The 23,876-nt window shown below is 40.5% G+C and overlaps 3 protein-coding genes across 6 annotated transcripts in view; all 3 read left to right on the forward strand.

The window, feature by feature from the left end:
• Positions 1-2,055: 2,055 nt before the first annotated feature.
• LOC124268137 lies at positions 2,056-6,513 on the forward strand. 4 transcript variants are annotated; one of them, XM_046703156.1, is made up of 7 exons: positions 2,057-2,220; positions 3,432-3,593; positions 4,082-4,131; positions 5,000-5,057; positions 5,838-5,902; positions 6,046-6,193; positions 6,503-6,513. In XM_046703156.1, exons 2-6 carry the CDS (start codon positions 3,449-3,451, stop codon positions 6,076-6,078), a joined length of 351 nt encoding a protein of 116 aa, XP_046559112.1. In that variant the 5' UTR covers positions 2,057-2,220; positions 3,432-3,448; the 3' UTR covers positions 6,079-6,193; positions 6,503-6,513. The 4 variants fall into 4 exon arrangements, with proteins under 4 accessions (XP_046559109.1, XP_046559111.1, XP_046559110.1 ...); XM_046703153.1 differs by lacking the exons at positions 6,046-6,193; positions 6,503-6,513 and having other exon boundaries at positions 2,056-2,220; positions 5,838-6,005; XM_046703155.1 differs by lacking the exons at positions 6,046-6,193; positions 6,503-6,513 and having other exon boundaries at positions 2,056-2,220; positions 5,000-5,051; positions 5,838-6,005.
• Positions 6,514-7,467: 954 nt separating this feature from the next.
• LOC124268145 (protein mono-ADP-ribosyltransferase PARP15-like) lies at positions 7,468-9,795 on the forward strand. Its single transcript, XM_046703164.1, has 2 exons — positions 7,468-7,594; positions 9,425-9,795. Exons 1-2 carry the CDS (start codon positions 7,468-7,470, stop codon positions 9,793-9,795), a joined length of 498 nt encoding a protein of 165 aa, XP_046559120.1.
• Positions 9,796-15,924: 6,129 nt separating this feature from the next.
• LOC124268135 (protein mono-ADP-ribosyltransferase PARP14-like) overlaps positions 15,925-23,876 on the forward strand; it is a 28,942-nt gene continuing 20,990 nt past the window's right edge. Inside the window, exon 1 of the mRNA XM_046703151.1 lies at positions 15,925-15,940. The gene's annotated coding sequence lies outside the window, so the exon portion shown is untranslated. The remainder of the gene's footprint in view (positions 15,941-23,876) is intronic.

The following is a 23,876-nucleotide window of genomic DNA, read 5'->3' on the forward strand; positions in this document are numbered from 1 at the left end:
GTGTGTGTGTGTGTGTGTGTGTGTGTGTGTGTGTGTGTGTGTGTGTGTGTGTGTGTGTGTGTGTGTGTGTGTGTGTGTGTGTGTGTTTGTTGTTTGGTGTTGCTTATTATCTTGTACAGTCAGTTGACTCTGCTCTTGGGATGGGATTCTTTAGGATCTGGAAAGGGGTTTTGCCGCTTCATGTACAGCCTCTTTCAACAACTATGCGATTACATCTTTTATATACTGATGTTGATAAACATTATACCGCCAAAATAAATGAGCGTCACAACCCCATGGTCGCCGGACTAATTCTGGTAACAAACTGGCACATACGCACGCATTTGTTAATTGAACAATTTATAACATATCGAGAATATCAGACGTCATGAAAGACTAAAAGAGTTGTGCTTTAAAAAATCACACAATGTCATCTTGTATATTTGGTTTTGGGGTCACTATCTCCTACGTAGGACATACTATCTCCTACGTAGGACTTAGTATCTCCTACGTAGGACTTACTATCTCCTACGTAGGACTAAGGGTCTCCTACGTAGGACTTACTATCTCCTACGTAGGACTTAGTATCTCCTACGTAGGACTAAGGGTCTCCTACGTAGGACTTACTATCTCCTACGTAGGACTTAGTATCTCCTACGTAGGAGTTAGTATCTCACAATAGCAGTCGACCGCCTCCGTGGTGTAGTAGTTAGAGCGTCCGCCCGGAGAGCGGAAGGTCGCCGGTTAGATGCCCGACCGCGTCATACCAAAAGACATATGGTACTTGTTGGTCCCTGCCTGGCGCTCGGCATTAATGGATACAACAAGGACTGGTCTGCTAGGAGTCAGTATAATGTGTCTGAGTAGGGTATTCATGCTTCACTGCGGCATAGTATCTCAGTGGGCTAGCACTATAAAACCAGCTTCAGTCTGGGCTAGTACAAGCAGGCGCACATACACATACACACGCATGCACGTCGTCATATGAGCAAAATATTCTCAAGCACGACGTTAACCCCAATTTCACCTCACCTCACAATAGCAGTCTGTGGTAACAATGTTTACAAAGCAGCAAGTTTATTATCTTTACACAACAGCTTGTCATTTGAGATGCATTTGCTTGACGACTTGGTTATGTAAATACCTTCCACGACGTTCTATGCTATGCTGGATTACTTAAGTTCTTGAAAATTACAAACGACACCTAATTCTGAAAGTATTTCATATACAGTAAATCAACAATTGTTTTCATCAGATTTGGTAATAAAATATGATAGTGACAGCTTTTGTTTTGACTGTGCCATAAACTTCTATTCATTCTTAGGAAAAATATCATTGTACATTTTGTAGTTGTATGGTTAGCATACTTTATTATGGGAAAAATATGTGAATATCTAGAAATATTTCCCTTTGTACATAGCGACATTTTGTTTGTTGTTTAACATACAGCAGTGTTTTAACTGTATGAGTCTGGATCAGACAAGCCAGTTATTGACGTCATGGGCATCTATATACACATTGGGGATACGATGACAAGTATCAGGCACGTCAACGAAGCTGTCAGGACAATAACGTTTGACATGTGACTCTTAACACTAACAAGCGGGTCGCACTATCGAATAGTTTAACCATGTTAAAAAGCATATCCTATTGTCAGAAACTCATCATAGCCATGTTGTTGACTGACTGACTGAGTTTGTTTTTACGCCGCTTTTAGCAATATTACAGCAACATCACGGCGGGGGACACCGGAAATGGGCTTCACACATTGTGCCCATGTGGGGATTCGAACCCGGATTTTCGGCGTGACGAGCCAACGCTTTAACCATTAGGCTTCCCCACCGCCCCGCCATGTTGTTGAACTTGTTAAAAGTAACTATGTGCTATTGTATGCTTGGCAGTTGAAAACGAAACAGAAGGTACAAGAAAGTATATTCACTCTCCAACATGAAAACATTGGATTCGACGTGAAAACTACAGCTCTGATTCATGACAATTATGAACTTATCATTAAAACACCAGGCGATCGTCACCCTTCAGCCCCCTTTCAAAGATAAACCGGGGGACACAAAAAGACGAAGTAGAGGTCATTGTGACACTATTTGTTTCTGATAAGAATACCCAATCATCACAAAGAAGGAAGTGATGTGTCACGCTACCTCGCTGTCAGTATAAAGGGTATGGGCTGTGCTCCCCTCAATTAGACACTTGAATATATACTGGAATTGGTGTCACTTTCAGGTAAGATGGTTGGTGTATGTATCTTACAGGGATTGTGGTTGTAGAGTAGATGGTTGGTGTATGTATCTTACATTGGTTGGAGTATGGAGTATTTAAATATACACTATGGTTATATACTTGAGTACATGTACATGTGTGTGGAGTATTTCTATGTGTATAAGTGTAGACTATGGTTATATACTTGAGTATATGCGCATGTGTGTGGAGTATCTCTACGTGTATTAGTGTAGACTATTGTTATATGCGTGTGTACATGTACATGTGTATGGAGTATCTCTATATGTTTAAATGTAGACTATGGTTATATACGTGTGTACATGTGCATATGTATGGAGTAGCTCTATGTGTATAAGTGTAGACTATGGTTATATACGTGTGTACATGTGCATATGTATGAGGCGTGTACTTGTGTTTGCGTCACTCATGTGTGTGTGTGTGCGTGCTTGCGTGCGGGCCCATGTCTATACCCTCGCAACACGAAGTGAAAGCTTTGTTTGTTGGAGAATTCTATGGGTATAAAACGCATAACTGTCTAGCAAGATCATCTTTAAACCAGGAAGTCGCCAATCATAAGACTATATATGCACATAACAACCTTTGGACCACTTACTCTGAGCATGGATGGCTCAGAATGTGTTAATATCATGTACAAGCACACGTATCCATGGTTTGAGAGGTATTCTAGAAGCTGTAATAGGATTGGGAAGTGTTTATTAATGATCAACGAGAGCAGCGTTTCCATAAAGACTTGTCATTCCTCGTATTACCATTTCCATCATAAAGATTAAAGTAATTCAAGGATCTGATTCGTAACATATGAAACGCACGACACACATTTAGGTTCTTAAATGTAACACTTGTTTCACTTTGGCACACGTTTCTAGGTAACGAAAACACCTATTTGCATATGTGCAAATACTAACCTCCTAGTTGACGAGCGCCACTGGCTAACCTGACATATCACTGACATACCCTTATTATCAGAACTAAAATTGCTGTACTCCATTCGCTTATGGATCACTTTCAAGTAGCCATGATGCCAAGTGTTTGCCACAAAGTAAGCTGAACTACGACAGAAGTGACAAACACACGCAAAGGCACGTACATTGTTCACTTGAAAAGTTCTTGAAAGGTCTATTCTACAAGTCAAAATAGGGGTATTGCATTGGAAATTCCTTGTTGAGTTGTTTACGAATTATACTTTCCTCCAGTCAGACATTCCACAAGAATGGCTGGTACGTTCCGTTTGAACAACCTGGGGCCACGTAGGATGATGGTCTTTGAGCCCGGTGAGAGGAGACCTCTGCAGGGTCAGGAAGGATGCACCATAGAAGTCAATGAGTATCAACCTCAACCTATGAAGTGGTCGGAAGGTTTGTCTGTTTGTATTTTGATTAAAACCACTCTGAGCAATATTCCAGCTGTATGGAGGCAGTCTGTAAATAATCAAGTCTGGACCAAACAAACCATCATCATGAGCATCGATCTACGCAGTTATAATACAATGATCCCGGATCTTCAAGGGTTTGGTGGGAAAGGTAGGTTTGAAGCCGACCAAGTGATCATCGGAGTTGAAGAGCTTGTATCGTTTTGGAAAAGTACTTGTTGCACAAAATGATGGCAAAATATTAAGTTTGTTTAGGATATTCGCTTGACATGCTAGGAATCCTAACACGTTTGTATTGTTGGATAAGATGAAATCGCATGGCTTCCACTCGCAGAAAAACGCATCGTATTTAAAAATCCAGTAATTACAGTTACAATATTAACAGAGACTTTTTTGTATCTATTCTACATGTCTCAAGTTCTGCAAAACCGATCTGCTCTTATCAAATTAGATCACATTGTTTGGTTGTTGCAGATACACACTTCAACAGGTCCTCTCTCATGGATTTGAAAGTGAAGGAAGCAGTGAGTTCACTTTGTGACTGGCGCGATAGGGCCAGATCAGTGTTAACAAAAATAACTGGTTTTGTTTTGTTTTCTTTGTAGCTTAACGCCGCACTCGGCAATATTAAAGTATATGGCGGCGGTCTGTAAATAGTCAAGTCGTTTATTATGGGAACAATGTGTGAACATTTAGAAATATTTTCCTTTTTATACTCTTAAAATAAGAAACGCATAGGCGATTTTGAGAATATTGGACTCATGTAGCTTTCGGCAAAAACACTACAAATGTACTATTTCTTTCCCAAACATCATCTTTGTGTGATTGTAAACCGCTTCAGCGGCAAAAGGCGGCAATTTTAACTTTCCCCTTGTTTTAGAAGCGTTTGAAGAAATATTGATCACTTTGAAAAGGAAAACGTTTTTTATTTTGTGCTTCCGTTTTGCCTGGAAAAGAGGAAATCATGATGCCACGAATGAGTGCCGCCAATTTAAACATCACCATAGGCCGCCTTGAAGCTGGGGAGTCGCAGTCAGCAGTTGCCCGACATTTCAAAGTCCATTAGAGCACCATATATCGCATTTGGGATAGTTTCCTGCATACCAATTCCGCCCAAGATGCGGCCGTCCAAGAGTTACCACCCAAACCCAGGACCGCTACATCTGGGTTGCTCACTTGGGTCATCGTCTTGCCACTACCGTGGAGACCGCACAACGAATCGATCGTTTGAGAGAAGAATTTCTGACCAAACTGTCAGGAATCGATTGCGTGAAGTGGACATACATACAGCACGCGTCACGATCCGCTACCTTGCCATTTCTAACGTCAAAATTTGTCTGCTTTACTGAGACCATTACTGGCCGTGTACATGATAGTTCTTTACCATTTCAGTTGCATGAATTGCACCTACGAAGATTAAGGGGACCTGAAGACAAGCGTTCAGGTTTAAGTATGCGGTTTAAAACTCCGTTTTCCAAGAACAGTTCAATATAGTTCATAGTATATAGATTCCATTTGTGACATGTTTGACAAAAACTAATAACTTTTATGATAATGATTTGTTCAAAGCAAGGTCCTTTATATAAGAGACCAAACCGTTTCTATAATCTTACGAAATATTTGCAAAAAGCGTTTGTCCATTGCACAATTTTTCAACTATATAATAAACATATATTAATGAATCACTATCAATAGTGATTGTGCCTGGTGTTCGCAAAGAGGTGACCTTATCCTGCACCACCTTTACAAATCTTTCTATGCACCTTTGTCCCAACTGGAGTTGTATTGGCGACTCTAATTTAGGAAGGAGCTGAAGGTAACCAAAGGTGACCATGTGCTGCGTTGCTGGTCTGAACATAGAATATGCTATATAGAGGTGATTTGTCACGTCTCGGTTTAGTTACTGTTCGGTTGATTCGAACTGTTGGATGAAAAGTTCGTTCCTCATGTCAAAGACCAGGGTTACACTCCTAAATGGGCGCAGTGTGTAAAGCTCTGTTTTGTTTATTGACTCAATTTTGCTGACTGCGGTACACTAACAACATTATATCATTCAGTGGTACTTAAACCATGAGGGTATAGAAGTTGTTATCCATAAAGTCTGTCTTATAATGCTCACGAAAAGTGACTGCGAAAAGAGAAGCATGTCAGTCAGTTATATACGTGTAAAATGCGGCTTTCCTTTCATACCATATTGAGTGATATCTCAAGTTACGTTTCTTGTTATCAGGATACCTGAGGTCGGGTAGAACAGAGTCTCCAACGGAAGTTGGTGTGTTAAAATGGATGACAAAGGTAAGTTCCACACTGATAATCGTGGAGGTATTGTTGCCCAGGTGTTCAATCGCCGACTGGATACGCTCATAGTCCGCACGTTTGAATATGTTATACCAGTCCAATAATTAATGTCAATAAATGTGTAATAACATATTTTAAAGTCGGAGGATGCCTGTAGTAGAACTCCAGGGTAGACACCGGTTTAGAGTGCCATTCTCACTGGGTGTCAGGACACTGCCAGACAGATGTGATGAAGATTGCACCAGGAACGTTCTGGATAAGCGGATACCGAAGCTGAAGTCTTCACAGGTAATAAAAACATGGAAAGCAGGATGGGAGGCAATCTTCCTGATTCCCATACTGAAAATGGATAGCTCTAAATGTCCAATTAATGGTACTCATTTTGTTCTTACTACAACAAAGCAGGAACTTAATCAGACTTTATCGAGATTTTGGAACACAGCTAAAATTCCAAAAGATATTTATGTGGGTAGGTTTCATTGTGAGGTAGATGTCGCGTACCATCTACCATTTTATGGTAAATATTTTTAAAAGTAAAGTAAATTACTCTGCAGTGAATTCCTTCTTGATCGCCTGTCCTTTTCCTATCAACCTCAGATTGAAGATCTCTGTGGCGTTTGCAAAGAAAGAGAGCGTAGGTATCTACAAATTAAAATCCCAGTGGTCAGGGTTCGTCTGAAGGGACCACCCAAGGCCTTTACCAAAGTGTGTCATTATTTGGATCAGACTCTACAAACAGTAGCTGATTTTGGTTTTGTGGGTAGGTATAAATGTTATTTGTTAAATATCAGTGCAGGTTTCATCATGGTGTTGTTGTTGTGAAAGCCTAGTTGTTAAAGTGTTCGCTTGTCGCCCCGAAGCATCATTGAAGACGTGCTTGACTCATGATTGTTTACGTATTGAATTTGATGTGTCTGGGCTTGCTCCTTTATGGCGCAAGTGACGTCCACGTAATCGTTGCTTATAGGAAACAGGTACGAAGAGATGTATCGAAAATTTGGATTGGAAGAATAAAAATTACAAACTTGCCTTTGAGCGTTTCCTCTTTAATAATTGGGTCTGGTTCTCCAGACAAAAGACTAATTAATTCTGTTATGTATTTCTTTCACTTCGCGAATGAAACATTAGCACGTTTTTCTAACGTGAGAATTTGTGTATGTCCTTCTAGCGTATCCCACTTGCTGGGAAAGCGTCGAGATCTGACCAGAGGGTTTTCAAAGTTGCTGAAGGAAGCATAGAATACAAGAGTGTGAAGAACAGTTTCATGGCGGCTTTGTGTGAAAAGAGATCATGCTACCATCTTTAAGGTAAACAACGTAGACTTATAAGAACGGGATTAACGTGGTATTAATCAAAGTGACCTGATTTAAGTAATATTTTCAAAACGGTCATTACAACTGATGCATTCCCACTGACCATTAGTCAGTCACAGAAACATGTACACAAAGCATAAGCAATTAGCATCCTGTAGTTCAGTGAGGAGGCTTATCAAAATATCTTCATTTTTCACCTCAGATTGAGAGATTCAGATTCCGGATCTGTACAAGCAGTACCAGATCGCGATGCAGACTGTCCAGAAGGAACATCCCTTTCAAGATAATGAACGCATCATGTGGCATGGAACTGACGTAGAAGCTGTTCCCAACATCAACAAATATGGATTTAACAGGTCTTACAGCGGAAAGAACGGTCAGTTGACTATAGGGATTACCCTTTCAAATGATGCCAGCGACGAACGTCACGAAAGACCAAACATTACCACGTTGAACGAAAACATTTGTGATTAAACAAATCACACATCATCCCAATTTAGCAATAATTATCTGGAGTTGAATTGTATACCCACACTCATTTCTTCACATACACATGGAATGACAGTGACTAAACGCATTATAAAGATATATGTTGGAGAGGAGTTTGTTTGCTTGTTCGCAAAATATTTAACGTTGAACTCTCAGGAATAATAATGAAGTTGACTATCCATAGAACTTGGTTTTCCTTCAACTTCTAAAAAAGTCTTCCCTCACTGTCTCTATATAGAGCTCTCAAGGCTTTATACTACACTTCCGGTCCTCGTTGCCATGCTTTCTTTATGTTTTTACTGTAGGTGTATTGAAAGTAACTATAATAGCTTACTGTAGCTCTTTTACAGGGTACCAAGCAAAACATACAAGACAATAGGGATTTATTTAAAATAACTTGTTTATACCTTGACTTCACAATGTTATATCGATCGCATCTCCGTTTCGCGCACTTCACGAGAATGCGTTTTTCGCGGGAACAAAACCATCCTCGGCCTTTCTCTTCTGGCGCAGTGGACGTTGATACTTTGCAGTAGTTACCGTTTGATCAGGTTGGTGTAGAGGCGACTGTATTTGCTGGTCGTGGGGGTTGTAACATGTCAGAGATTTCCTGTTGAAGTGGGAGGAGGTTCCCTTGTATGCCTGGTCTTCTGTGCTTCTGTGTCCAGTGCGCTGCATGAGAAGCTGTTCATCAACTTTCTCGTTCAATAAACGAGTTGCTAAAGTAACCTGAAACACATATTCATTTTTTTTTGTCAGAAAATACGATAATAACAAGTGACGTACGTGATCATTATCATGTAAGTGAAGTGCTTTCAATCTCAATGCTAAGTTTGTTTTCAGACAATAAAATACAAATTACCTTGCCCGAGTGGCAGATTTTAGGGAGATTTTATCGAGCGAGTGCATATCCAGCTTCTGTTGGTAACAAGGCTCGTCTGTAAAACGATCTTTCCGATGGTACACTTTCCAGATACAGTCACAGAAGTTTGATGAAACATCTCGTTATCGGGTTGTGCATATTGACGAACTTTCTTATCGTGTAAACAGAATAGCTTTGGGGCATGTTATCAGTATCGGTTCAATATACAACGTTCAAGTAAATATATCACAAAATGAACCATTTGATAATGAACTAACCTGAATTCAACTTTTCCACTTTGCTGAAGTCTGCTTTGGTTGTTTTTGCAAATTCCGCCCCTGAAGTCGAAATCTCCTCGTTCGTTAGTGCCAATCTGGAACTGATCCACCAGCAACTTACTTTGCTCGTCTGCCGCCCTGAACCCAAATACTTATCAACTGTGAAAGTAAACGAATTTCAGGAGTTGTTGAGCATCATCATTGCCAAACACTCCTGTGTCCCATAACTTCATTTCATCCTCGAAGACAGGTTCTGCTCGTTTTATGTTTACTTCTATTCCGTTACGATTAGGTTCTTTCATTTTAGCGTCAAGTGTTGCTCAGAAGCTTGCACACGTGGGTACTTTGTCATCAAAACGTTCTAATCAAATCGTTTAAATTCGTCTCTCAGAAAACGCCAAATACCACCACATCTCTTCGCGAACACCTCTGCCATTATTTTCCCGGCGGATAATCAAGACTGGGTATCTCAAGCATTAGTGTTATATAATTGTAAGACAGTTTCCCACATGAAGCTTAAATATTTTCAGCACTGTTAAACCGAAGTGCTTGATGCCATTCTATTTTCTGATTTCAGCTACTTTGTTCGGACAAGGTGTGTACTTTGCCGTGGATGCAAGCACCTCTTCCATGGACATGTACTCTCCTCCAGACACCCATGGAATCAAATATGTCTACAGGGCTCGGGTCCTGACGGGCAGATACACCAAGGGGGATGCCAAAATGAGGGACCCTCCCCTTGTTGACCCTACTCGCTCTGTCAGGTTTACCTCAACCACAAACAACACTTCACGACCATCGCTGTTCTGCATCTATCGGGACACACATTCCTACCCAGAGTACCAGATCTCTTTCCAGCTGTCACTGCCTCAAACATCGCTAGATCAGAACTCGGGACTGGGTCAGAAGGGCAGCTTTGATCATAGACTTGAGGACCTGCTTGTGTAACAAATATTGTTTTTCTACGTTCATGTCCAAGTCTTTCAAAGCAAATGGTAGCCACTATAACCTGCTTTTACTTCATAACCACTACTACTAAACATTATTCCATGGCGATATTTGTAATAGTTCGAATTCTGTAAATTGTTTGTGGAGAAATGGGCGCTTATAGGTAATTGTGTTCATAAATTCAGGTTATTCAATTATAGTTTACATGTCATTATAAATTGATTGTGGAGAAAGGGGGCTTATGGGTAATTGTGTTATTTAACTCAGATGTTTCATTTGTAGTTTACAAATGTTCTGTTACAATTTAGTTTTAGTATGTGAACATTACAAAAATGTTCTAGGTTGTTGAGTTGTATGTAAACAAAGTCTTTATCTGACAAAAAAAATGACAATAATGAAAGAGAGGCATTGACTAATCTGCCACGCATATTCCACAGGGTTCCAACGGTGTAAATGAATGACTAGTATAGGGAGGTAACTGTACATGGGTCAAACACATTAGTGAAACAAACATCAGTGGAACCACATTATTAAACGATATTGCATTGGGACGAGTATTTTGTTTTCTTCTAAATGTGTCTGGGTCACTGGAAACATTTTGAATCATTTTATTCATTATATTTGTACTGGTTCTGTTAAGTCTGAGGGGTTTAAGGAGAATTATACAAAAAAATCAATCAACTTGAGTATTTAATTTCTTCAAATATTTTCTCGTTATTTTACATTACTATTAAAGTTTTCATTTTTTCATTTTCCATCGAATAGATTTTCGTAATGCCAATAATTTCCTATTGCTTGAAATGATTTCAAAACAAAGAAATTTTGATTTTTTTTTTCTTGATGCTTCCATTATTTTCTCTCGTAATTGTGAGTATTTTCTCTGTTTTCTTGTTTAGGAAGACGTATTCATGTTGACATAACTTTTTTAAAGTTTTCGATATATCAGGTTACTTTCATATTTTTCCACTTGAATTCAAACTGTGAAGATTCTATGCCAGAGAATACCTCCATACGAACCTCATAAAATGGGATGGCATAGCACATCAAGTTCACATATGACGAGTCATATTTAGTTAATCCACCCGCATGTAAAATGTAACCAGTTTTGACTCTCCTCAGAAACATTCAATGTCGCGCACAGGGGCAAAATAGCTGTTTACATTGTGTGACTTGAACATCAGCGGTCTTGAAAAGCAGCATGCCCTGCCGGGACCAATGGTACTCGTGACTTGTGTAATTTTCTTAAAACAGTGAGCATATCTTGTGTGACACCGAATATCTTGCGTGACACCGTACAATAAACCATGCAATGCGATTGTTGTTCGGTTAGTTTGATGTAGAAATTGTAGAAACACAGGATTACCTTCAAGGCCTAGAGGAAGTAAAGAACAAACGAGCACAGTGTGGGAAAGAACTTGGTGACATCCTCGTTGATCTTGTAGTCTGTCTGGAGGTCGACGTTCTGTGTTTTCCTCTCTACACGCAGTGGGCAAAATGAAAGTAACATCCTTTCCAGGCGGAATCGGGAAACAATCGAACTCTCGTAACTGTACATAGGCCATTGTAAAAATGATACTAGCTTTTGTAACTTGATGGTATTTATACAATATGTAAGATCTGTAAGTTTACTGTGTGGCACTGATTGAGTGAGCAAATTAATTATGGTTTTTCAAAGTGTAGTTGGATTCCATTGTGTAAAAGGCCAAACAGTGTTCAAAATAAACAGAGATATCATCAGAAACGTAATTGTCATTCATCAACTTGGAGTGTAAAATGAAAAATTGAATAGTCCAAGCTTTGTCATCAACTCAAACATCCAGATATTACACGTATCGGCTTTTGAGGTTATATCTTTCATTTCTGAAGCCAAGATGAGGTAAAGCTATTCATTTAACCCATGACTGTTGAAAAAATGGTTATTCTGTGATCTTAGTTTGAACTTTTCTGTACTTCGATTCAATTAAAGCAGTCAGAAACTTGAACCATAATGAAAAAAGCAGATTTGGCCTGGACAATTGTCTATGGAGGTCTGTAAAATAACCAAGTCTCTGACCCAGACAAATCAAGATAATCCGTTATATATTGCTGAGTGAGACTCGAAACAACAAACAAATGTCATGAATGGCAGGTGTGTGTTAACATGGAAACTGGTTTATTCTTTCCATGGCTGTCAATACACTGTAAATAAGCATGATTTGTTCAGTATGCCAACTCGAGAGAAGGAAATCTGCAAAATCATTCATCGGCGCTAAAACGTTAGACTTGACTCTAAAATAAACCTTGAAGACATATCCATTCTTCTTTTGTACTGGATTCCAAAGCTACATAACATTCTGTAGAAAGAAAGATGTATTTCTGGGTCCATCAAATGTACCATCAAATTCTTGTGTCAAAGTTTAATCATTATCCTTAAAGGGAGACTTTCTCTTTATTCACACACATTATTTAAAACAAGAGCAAATGATACCATGTGGATTCTCAAAAAGCTCAAAATGCAATTTTATACTGACAGAAACGGACTGAAGTCCATTCTGTCAAAACATTTACCACTATCCCACATTACAAACCTAAGAATAAACTTCATTCCTGGATATACGTAGATATCTATCCTCAGAGGCTTCTGGACAAGTGGGTCAAGAACGAAAGTAAAATGCCATTAGAAGTTACCAGGGGTACATAATGTTAAATGCTGAACCTCCCGTTTGATAGCATATATATGTACAAATTGGGGGTAAAACATTTGGACAAGAAGATTGCTCCATATGGACACCAATGGTAAATACTCCTTGAGTTGCCCCTTTGCCTGTTTGGCGCTGCGATAGTTGAGTTCAAGATTAGACAGGAAGGCCTACTGTCTCATACTTTGCTCCCTGCCATTCCTAAATAACACGTGACTAGTCCCTGGTAGTGTAGTGTAATTTGTCATCTTGTTGACGTAGTTTTTCTAAGAATACAAACGTTTCTGCTAGCTCCACCATTGTCCCTGTACCATTTTTTCAATGCTGCATCCTAAATGATGCAGTAACTAAATGGATAAATCAAATTTTGACAACACAAGCATCTATTGCTGTCAAAAGATTAAAAAAGAGCATGAGGAATGGATACAGAAATATGTTATAAAACACAGTTAACGCCTTTGGTGTTTACATAACATGAACATCTGAGGTACAGTCGATCAATCATGCTCTTTTCATCAAGATTTCATGGAGTGTCACATAGTCCCCTGTTTTTGTTGTTTAGTTTTTGCTTGTGTTGTTTGTTTTGGGGTTTGTTGTTTTTGGGGTTGTTGTTGTTCTTTTTTTATCTTGTACAGTCAGTTGACTCTGCTCTTGGGATGGGGATTCTTTAGAGGATCTGGAAATAGGATTGCCGCTTCATGTACAGCCTCTTTCAACAACTATGCGATTACATCTTTTATATACTGATGTTGATAAACATTATACCGCCAAAATAAATGAGCGTCACAACCCCATGGTCGCCGGGCTAATTCTGGTAACAAACTGGCACATACGCACGCATTTTAGTCAATTTGAACAATTTATAACATATCGAGGAATATTCAGACGTCATGAAAGACTAAAACAGTTGTGCTTTAAAAAAAATCACACAATGTCATTTTTGTATTATTTTGTTTTGGGGTCACTATCTCCGACGTAAGGACATACTATCTCCTACGTAGACTTCTAGTATCTCCACAAAGTAGGACTTAGTGTCTCCCTACGTGGAACTTAGTATCTCCTACGTAGGACATACTATCTCACTACGTAGGACTTAGTATCTCTCCCACGTAGGACTTACTTATCTCCTACGTAGGACTTGAATCCTCTCCTACGAAGGACTCTAGTATTATTTCCTACACGTGGGACTTAGTATCTCCTACGTAGGACTTAGTATCTCGTACGTAGGACTTAGTAGTCTCTACATGAGGACTTACTATCTCGTACGTAGGACTTAGTATCTCAAAACGTAGGACTTAGTATCACCCACGCAGGACATTCTATCTTCTACATGGGACTCAGTACCCTCTATGTAGGACATACTATATCTCCTATGAAGGACTTAATATCTCTCCTACGTAGGACTTACTATCTCACTTAGGAGATACTAACTCCTACGTAGGGGATACTAAGTCCCCTACGTAGGGAGTTAGTATCTCTAAATTTGGGTATCTCCTACGTAGGGACATAGTATCTCCTACGTAGTACTTAATATTTCCTGTAGGAGATGATCGATATACGTTTATATAGGATTAATCTGAAACGGTCGACTTAAAGCCCCCAGAACCACGCACACAATCTCCTGTTTCACTCTGTTTCAGTCACTGTGAGAGAGTCTACAGTCAATCCTTCATTCACTATTAGAGTCTACAGTTATGTGTTTCATTTAACTGTTAGAGTCTACTATCATGTAGACTTAGGACTTAGTATCACCACGTAGGACATATTATCTCCCTACGTGGGACATACCATCCCCTACGTAGGAGTTAAGTATCTCACAATAGCAGTCGACCGCCTCCCAGTGGTGTAGTGGAGTTAGAGCGTCCGCCCGGAGAGCGGAAGGTCGCTCCTGATTAGATGCCCGACCGCGTCATGCACCAAAAGAAAAAAAGCATATGCGGTACTTGTTGGTCCTCACCTGGCGCTCGGCATTAATGGGTACAACAAGGACTGGTCGGCTCGGAGACGGTATAATGTGTCTGAGTAGGTTATTCATGCTTCACTGCGGCATGGTATCTCAGTGGAGCTAGCAACTTACTAAAACCAGCTTCAGTCTGGGCTAGTACAAGCAGGCGCTGACATACACATACCACACGCATGCACGTCGTCATATGAGCAAAATATTCTCAAGCACGACGTTAACCCCCAATTTCTCCTCCACCTCACAAGCAGCGGTCTGTGGTAACAATGTTTACAAAGCAGCAAGTTTATTATCTTTACACAACAGCTTGTCGTTTTGAGATGCATTTGCTTGACGACTTGGTTATGTAAATACCTTCCACAACGTTCTATGCTATGCTGGATTACTTAAGTTCTTGAAAATTACAAACGACACCTAATTCTGAAGTATTTCATATACAGTAAATCAACAATTGCTTTCATCAGATTTGGAGTAATAAAATATGATAAAGCGACAGCTTTTGCTCTGACTGTGCTGATAAACTTCCTATTCATTCTTAGGAAAAATATCATCGTAATATCTTTAGGAAGTTGTATGGTTAGCATACTTACTACGTAAGTGCATGCGAACATCTTAGAAATTTCATTTCCTTTGTACGGCGCAGAAGTGGATTTGCTCGGTTGTTTAACATACAAGCAGTGTTTGAACTTCCAGGCGAGTCCGGAACGTATCAAGCTTCCGTTGGCTGAATTTTCATGCGTACCGGTATGGCCATTACTGGGGATACGATGACAAGTATCCAGGCATCATCAACGAAACTGTCAGGACAGTCGCGTATCAACAACGTTACTCTTACCACTTAACAAGCGGGTCACACGATCGAATAGTTTAACCATGTTAAAAAGACATATCCCATTGTCTACGAAACCTACAATAGCCGCGTTGTCGACTGACTGACTGAGTTTTGTTTTGATGCCGCTTTTAGTGGAATACCATAGCAATTAACCGGAAATGGGCTTCACATTTGTGCCCATGTGGGGATTCGAACCCGGGTTTTCGGCGTGACGGGCCAACGCTTTAACCATTAGGCTATCCCACCGCCCCGCCATGCTGCTGAACTCTGCCAGCAAATCGTTCCGTTCCAGTAGCTGCTGGCAGCAGTTGAAAACAGAACAGAAGGTACAAAGAAAGTATATTCGCACTCCGCCATAATGTCATGGGATTCGACGTGAAAAAACCATACCGGATTCCGCTTAATAAATTATGAATCAACTTATCAATAAACAATTCAGCGGATCGTCACCCTTCGGTAATCACTCTCTGCAGATGTCCCGTAATGTACAAAAGATATTTGCATGAGAGTCAGCTTGTGACACCATTTGACTTTCTGATAAGAATACCCAAATCATCACAAAGAAGGTAGCTATGCGTTTACGCCAATACGCTGTCAATTATAAAAGAGTATGAACATTGTGTTCCCTCAATTAGATGACTTGAATATATATACTCGAATTGGTGTCACTTGCAGGTAAGTATGGTCGCCGTATGGCGTATCTCTATAGGGATTGTGGTTGCAGAGTAGATGGTTGGTGTATGTATCTTACATGGGTTGTGGTTGTACAGTTACATGGTAGGTGGCATGTGTCTTGCCAATGGTTGTAGCTGTACGAGTACATGCGTTTGGTGTCTAAAATCATCTTACATGGGTTGTTAGCTTGCAGAGCATAAGCATGGTTGGTGTCTGTATATTATATGGGTTGCGGGTTGTACCCATGGCTTTCTGGTGTATATATCTTACATGGGTTATTGGCTGTACAGCACATGGATGGTGTCTGCATGTATTACATGGGCTGTGGCTGTACAAGTACATGGCCAGTGCGTCTGTATATTAAATGGGTTCTGGGTATAAGAGTACAAAGGAGCTGGTATATACTTATATCTTACATGGAGTTTGGCGTTTGTACAGTCCAAGGTTGGTGTCTGTATATTAAAGCAGTATAGTGGTTATTACCAGTACACGGTCAGGTGTCCGCATATTACATGGGTTACAATGGGATTTTGTACAATTACATGATTGGTGCCCGTATAATTACATGGGTTGTAGTTTGTACAGTAGATGAAGTTCCCGTGCCAGCATATTACATGCGTTGTGGTTGTACACAGTACATGGTGGTGTGCATATATCTTACATGAGTTGTGGTTGTACAGCACATGCTGGAATTATATATATATCTTACATGGGTTGTGCCGTTGCTACGGTACAGCAGTTCAATCTGTATATTACTTGGGTTCTGGTTGTACAGTGCCAGATAAGTTGGTGCATTTACCCGGCATGGCCAGTGTTTAGGCTACACAGTAGATGGTTGGTATATATCGTGTTACATGGTTTGTTGTTGTACCAGTTGATGCTTGGGTGTTTATATCTTACATGGAGTTGTGGTTATTACAGTAGGATCGTTAAGCGCATATATATATATCTTACTTAGGTTGCGGCTCGTACACAGCAGATGGTAGGAATTATCTATCTTACATGGGTTGTGGTTGTTCAGTAGACAGCTTGGTATCGTATATGGTACTACCAGTTGTTAGCTTGTACAATTTGAAGGTTGGTGCATATATCGAAGCATGGGCTGTAGTTATGTACAGATGATAGTTGGTGCATATATCTTACTTAGGTTGCAGTTTGCAGGCTACATTTGATGGTTTGTGTATATATATCTTACATGGGTTGTGGTTCTACAGCAGACGGTTGGTGTATATATATACACATAGGTTGTGAGCTTGTACAGATGATGCTTGCCGTAGTATCTATCTTACTTGGAGTTGTGTTTTGTGCCAGCAGATGGTTGGTGTATATATATCTTACATACGTTGTGGTTGTACAGTATATGGTTGGTGTATAGCACCCCATATGGGTTGTGGTTGTACAGTTGATGTATTAATTGTATCTATCTTACATGGAGTTGTGTTTGTACAGTAGAATGTCGGTATAAATATCTTACATGGGTTGTTAAGCTTTACAGTTGCATCAGAACGGCTGTGTTTGTGTAGAACGTCGGTGTACATATTTTACATCTTCGTACAGTTGAAGGTTGGGCATCGATCCAAATGAGCTGTGGCTTGTACAGCATAAGAGGTGTAAATATCTTCAGGCTGGTGTATATATCTTACGTGGCCAGCTGTACAGTAGATGGTTGGTGTATATCTGGGCTGTGGCTGTACAGTAGATGGTTAGGTTTGTTGCCGTACAGTAGCTTACATGGGTTGTGTAAATGGTTGGTGTATCTATCTTTACATTGGCTGGTTGTATTTAGAGTATGTATATTCTTACAGCTGTACAGATGATGGTTGCATCTATCTTACACGGGTTGTGGTTGTACAGCTTCAGGAGGCGTATATCATGGTCGGTGTCTGGTGTATCTATCTTACATGGGATTTAGAGGCGTATATATCTTACATGGTTGTACAGTATATGGTTGGTGTATATATCTTACATGATGGGTCCATATCTGGTTGTACAGTAGATGGCTGGTGCACATGGTTGGTGTATATATCTTTCATAGGTTTTGGTTGTACAGTACATGGTTCGGTTGGTAGATGTATATATCTTACATGGGTTTTGTTTTCAGCAGAACAAATGGTGTAAATATCTTACATAGGCTATGGTTGAACAGTTGATATGTCTATATCTTAAATGGGTTGTGAATTGTCTGGTATATATATTATGGGTTCCGGTTGTACAGTACAGTAAGATGTTCGGTGTCTTTATCGCTAAGCATGGGTTGTAGTTGTACAGTGCAGATGGTTGGTGTATATATCTTACTTAGGTTGTGGTTGTACAGTTTATTGGTGGGTGTATATATCATACATGGTTTTGTTGCTGTACAGTTGATAGTTAGTGTTTATATCTTACATGGGTTGTGGTTGTACAGTAGATGGTTGTTAGTTAGATCTATCTTACATGGGTTGTGGTTGTATCCACATGGGCTATAGATGGCATTGGCTGGTGTATATATCTTACATAGGTTCTGGTTGTACAGTAGATTGTTGGTGTACATATCTTACAATGGGTTTAGTAAGCTAATTACAGATTAAAGAGTTAGTGTATATATCTTACATGGGCTTTTGGTTTGTACTGGAGATGGTTGGTGTATCTATCTTACATGGGTTGTGTTTGTACAGTAGATGCTTGAATTGTAATGTATTCTTACATGGGTTGCTGTTGGTCCGAAGTTTAGGGTTGGTGTATATATCTTACATGGGGTTGTTGTTGTACAGTTGATGGTTGGTTGTATCTATCCTTTACATCGGTTGTGGTTTGTACTGTAGAATGTCGGTGTATATATTTCACATGGGTTGTGTTTGTACAGCTGAGAGATGGTGTATATATCACGCACATACGTTGTGGTTGTACAGCATATACGTATTTTGTATATATCTTACATATGGGTTGTGGTTGTACAGTTAATGGTTGGTGTATATATCTTACATGGGTTGTGAAGTTTGTACAGTTGATGATGTTAGTGTCTATTATTTTACATGGGCTGTGGTCTTTTACAGTACATAGTTGGTGTATATATCTTTTCGGAACATGGGCTTTCAGGCTGTAACAGTACGCAATGGTTGGTGTATATATATTACTTGGCTTGTGGCTTTCGTACAGTTACATGGTTGGTGTATGTATATTACCATGGGTTGTGGTTGTACAGTATTTGGTTTTGTGTATTTATCTTATATATGGGTTGTGGTTGTACAGTGCAGATAGCTGTTGTATATATCTTACTTAGGTTGTTGTTGTACACCTTGAAGGTAGGTGCATTTATCTTACATGGGCTGTGCTGTACACAGGGGATGGTTGGTGAATATATCTTACATTGGTTGTGGTTGTACAGCATATGGTCAGTGCATATATCATACAGGTTCTGGTTGGCCACAGCAGATTGTTATGCAATACATCTTACACGGAGTTGTGGCATGCTCAGAGATTAGAGCAGTGTATATACCTTACACATGGTTTTGGTTGGTACAGATGATGCATTGGTGTATCTATGTACAAGGGCTGTGCCTTGTACAGTACAGATGGTTGGTGTATGTATGTTTACATGCTGTTGTCATTGTTGTCCAGTTTAGGCTGGGGTACATATCTTATACGGTCTGTTGTTGTACAGCTGATGGTTGAATTATCTATCTTACATCGGCTGTGGCCTTGTACTCACTGTAGAATGCGTTGGTGTACATCCTTATTTTTTACATGGGTTGTGGCTGTACAGTTGAGGTTTGGTATCTATCTTAAATTGTTGTGGTTGTACAGCATATGGTAGGTGTAAATATCTCCTGTGGCTGTTGTTGTACAGTAGATGGTCTGCGTGATATATCTTGTGATCGCTGTAGTTCCAGTACAGTATTGCGTCGGTGCATATATCTTACATGGGCTGTGGCTGTACAGGCCAGTTGATGGTTGGTACATATATCTTTTACACGGTTCAGTTGCTGTACAGTTTACTTTGCCATGTTTATATCTTACATGGGTTGTGGTTGCGCCAGTAGATCGTTGGTGCATATATCCTACCAGTCAGACCGGTAAAACTGCCGGGTAATCATACGGGCCGTATTGTATTGTTTAGGCGCGTATACATCTGCAGCATGGGTTTTGGGTTGTACAGATGATGGTTGGTGTATCTATCCTTACATGGCTGTGGTTGCCAGTTTGAAAAGTAAGTGCATATATCTTACATGTTCTGGGCCGCACAGATGATGGTTGGTGCATCGACCCTTACATGGGTTGTGCTGTACAGCTCTTAGAGTAAGCGTATATCATCCTATACGGCTTATGGTTGCACAGCAGATGGTTGGTGTATCCATCTTTACATGGCCGTTGTTGCACAGTAGATGGCCGCTGTACATATCTTACGTGGGTGTGGATGTGCTCGCACAGTAGATGGTTGTGCAGGCATCTGCCAGGGTTGTGGTTGTAACAGTTGATAGTCTTGTGCATCTATCTTCCAAATGCCGGTACTGTACAACATATGGTTGGTGTAAATATCTCTAGGTTGTTTTGTACTGTAGGATGGTTCGTGTATATCATCTTACATCGTATTGTGTTTGTCTTGAAGTGGTGAATGTCGGTGTAAATATCTTACATTAGGTTATGGCTGAACAGTTGGATGGTTAGTGTCTATATCTTAAATGCTGTGGGTTGTACAGTACATGGTAATGCATATACATTACTAGGTTGTATAGTACAGCATATGCCTGGTGTCTGTATACGTACATGTGGTTGTATGCAGGCAGATAGTTGCCGCATTATATCTTACTTAGGGCTGTTGCTTGCACAGTTGGACGGTTGGTGTATGGCATCCGCGCAGCAGTGGCTGTGGCTGTACAGCTTTAGAGTTAGTGTGGTATATCTTACATGGGTTTTGGGTGTACAGATGATGGCTGCTGTATCCATCTTGGCTAATGGGTTGTAGTTTGTACAGCAGTTGGTTGGCGTATATTATTCGCGGCCAGTGGCAAAACAGCATATGGTTGGTGTATATATCTTACATGCTCCCCGTTGTACATTTCGTTGGTTACGGTAACATATCTTACATGGGCCGTGGCTGTACAGATTGCCAGTTGCATATATCTTACATATCATCCCTGTATTGCAAGGATGATGGGCCGGCATTCATTCCGGCACGGGTTGCAGGCTTTGTGCAGTAGACATTTTGTGTATGTTTCCTTACATTTGTTGTTGTCCTGGTTTAGGTTGGTGTATATCTGCATACGGGTTGTTGTTGTACAGGTGATGCCTGGTGCATCTGTCTTATTAATCGGCCGTGCTCAAAACCCGCAGAAGTTCGGTGCATATATCCTTACATGGGTTGTGGCTGTACAGTTGATGATTGGGGTTTCTATCTGAAACGGGCTGTGTGGTTAAAAGTACATGGTAGGTAAAAATATCTTCTTAGGTTGTTGTTGTACAGTAGATGGTCTCGTATATATTCGCACCTGGTTGTGCTTGTACAGTAGAAACGCCTGCGCATCTTACATATGGGTTGCTAAACAGTTGATGGTTAGTGTCTATATTCATATGGATTTCGTGGGTTGTACAGCATGGTTTATGCGGGCTATATCGTAATATTGGTTGTTTGTACAGTACATGGTTGCGTATATATCGTACACAGCTGTGGTTGTACAGCATATATGGCCAGCCAGGCCCGTATATTACATGGGCTGTTGTACGGTAGATCGTTCGTGTATTTATCTTACATGTATGTAGCTTAAGGCTAAGGTAATAGACATAGCCCGTACATATTTTAGCATCGGTTGTGTTTGTTCAGTAGAATGTCGGTGTAAAATATCTTTTACATAGGTTGGTGGTTGAACAGCTGATGGTTAGTGTCTATCTCTAAAATGGGCTAGTGGCTGTGCAGCAAGCATGGGTTGGTGTATATATATTACTTGGGGCTAGGTAGTACAGTACATGGTCAAAAGTCTGTATATTGAGCATGGGTTGTGGTTGTACAGTAGATAGTTGGTGTATTTATCTTACTTTCTAGGTTGTTAGTTGCATACAGCTTGGATTTGGTTGGTGTATATATCTTACAGTGGCTGTGGTTGTACACAGTTTAGAGTTAGTGTAATATATCTTACATGGGTTTTGGGGTGTACAGATGATGCTGGTTGCTGTATCCATCTTACATGTATTGTGTTTGTACAGCAGTTGGAAGCCATGCATATATCTTGGCATGTATTGCGGCCAGCAGTAAGCAAGGCTTGGTGTGAAGGCATTCATACGTGTTCAGCAATAGATTTGTTGGTGTACATATCTTACATGGGCTGTGGTTGTGCTGCATTTAGAGTTAGTGTATATATCTTTACATTATTGGTTTTGGTTGTGCCAGATGATGGTTGGTGTATCTATCTTACATGGGGCTGTGGCCCGTGGCCAGGCAGATGAAGCTAGTGCATGTATCTTACATTTGTTGTTATTGCTAATAACCGGGTTTAGGTTGGTGCGTATATATCTGGCATGGGTTGTTGTTGCGCAGGTGATGGCTGGTGTATCTGTCTTACATCGGTTGTGTTTGTACTCGCAGAATGTCGGTGTATATATCTTACATGGGTTGTGGCTTCGCTACAGTTGTGCTGATGATTGGGGCTCTATCTTAAATGGGTTGTGGTTGTACAGCATATGGTAGGTGTAAATATCTTCTAGGTTGTTGTTGGGTAGGCAGTAGATGGTTCGTGTATATATCTTGCACATCGGCTGTGCCTTGTACAGTAGAATGTCGGTGTAAATATCTGGCACATGTTAAGGTTAGCGTGCCTGTTACGTTAGCGTCTATATCTTTACATGGATTGTGGTTGTACAGCACATGGTTTGCGTATATATCGCGTACATTGCCTGTGGCCGTACAGCACATGGGCTGGTGTATATATCGTGCATGTTGTAGCTGTGGCCAGTGCATGGTTGGTATTCATTACATGGCCATATGTTGTACGGTAGATCGTTCGTGTATTTATCCCGCATGGGTTGGGGAAGTTAGTGCCAGTAGATTTATTGCGTATGGAGATCCTATACGGGTTGCGCCTGTACAGTTGATGGTTGGTATATATATATCTTTACATGGTTTGTTGGTGTAAAGCTAACGGCTTAGTGTTTATATCTTTACATACGGGTTGTGGCTGTACAGCAGATCGTTGGTGCATGGCTATCTTAATTTTAGGCCGTGGGTGTACAGCAGATGGGGTGGGTGTGCATCTCATCCTTTACATGGGTTGTGGCTGTAGTGCATTGCCGGGCGTATATATCTTACGTGAGGATGTAGTTTGTACAGTAGGGATGGTTGGTGTATATATCTTACATGGCTTGTGGCTTCGCCGTGCCAGTTGATGGTTGGGGCATCTTTATCCTTAAATGGGTTGTGGTTGTACAAGCATATGGTTGGTGCATGCATCTTTAAGCATGGGCTGTTGTACAGTTTAGGTGGCTGGTGTTTGGCATCTTTACATGGGCTGGTTGCTGTACAGTTGATGGTTGGTGTATCTTCTTACATCGGGTTGGGTGTTGGCGCAGTGAACGTCGGTGCAGATATCTCATACGGGCTTTTGGTTGCACAGCGCGACGGCTGGTGTTGTGTATTTTCGGAATCTATACGTAATATCGCGCGTCGTACCAGTAACAGGCATACAAAATAATTTCTACGCTGAGCTGCTTACTCAGGAAGTGGGGTTACATACAGGGTCCCGTGCGACGTAATTTTGAAACTCTTAAATCACGCTACCGTCGCCATAAGGCTGCCGGTATATTGCCTTCAAGCATATATGTATCTGTCCTCACAAGCTCAATACATCGCTACAACCATTCCTCTCAAGTTTTCACCAGCTGGAAACTTTTGCTGCCTTACAAAATTGTAAGAAAATTAAACCCACTCCGCAATTGATGAAAACTGATTAGAAGAAAATCCTCTTCCATT

This window comes from Haliotis rubra, unplaced genomic scaffold (genome assembly GCF_003918875.1).
Source record: "Haliotis rubra isolate DU_JTF1 unplaced genomic scaffold, ASM391887v1 Scf1364, whole genome shotgun sequence".
NCBI lineage: Eukaryota > Metazoa > Mollusca > Gastropoda > Lepetellida > Haliotidae > Haliotis > Haliotis rubra.

Excerpts from the sequence above, each read along its gene's own strand:
- LOC124268137 (XM_046703153.1), top strand. The coding sequence starts at position 3,449 with ATGGCTGGTACGTTCCGTTTGAACAACCTGGGGCCACGTAGGATGATG. Across the intron at positions 4,132-4,999 it reads ATTTGAAAGTGAAGGAAGCA|TTGCATGAATTGCACCTACG; the intron begins GTGAGTTCACTT and ends TTACCATTTCAG. Across the intron at positions 5,058-5,837 it reads AGACAAGCGTTCAGGTTTAA|GATACCTGAGGTCGGGTAGA; the intron begins GTATGCGGTTTA and ends TCTTGTTATCAG.
- LOC124268145 (XM_046703164.1), top strand. The coding sequence starts at position 7,468 with ATGCAGACTGTCCAGAAGGAACATCCCTTTCAAGATAATGAACGCATC. Across the intron at positions 7,595-9,424 it reads GTCTTACAGCGGAAAGAACG|CTACTTTGTTCGGACAAGGT; the intron begins GTCAGTTGACTA and ends TTCTGATTTCAG.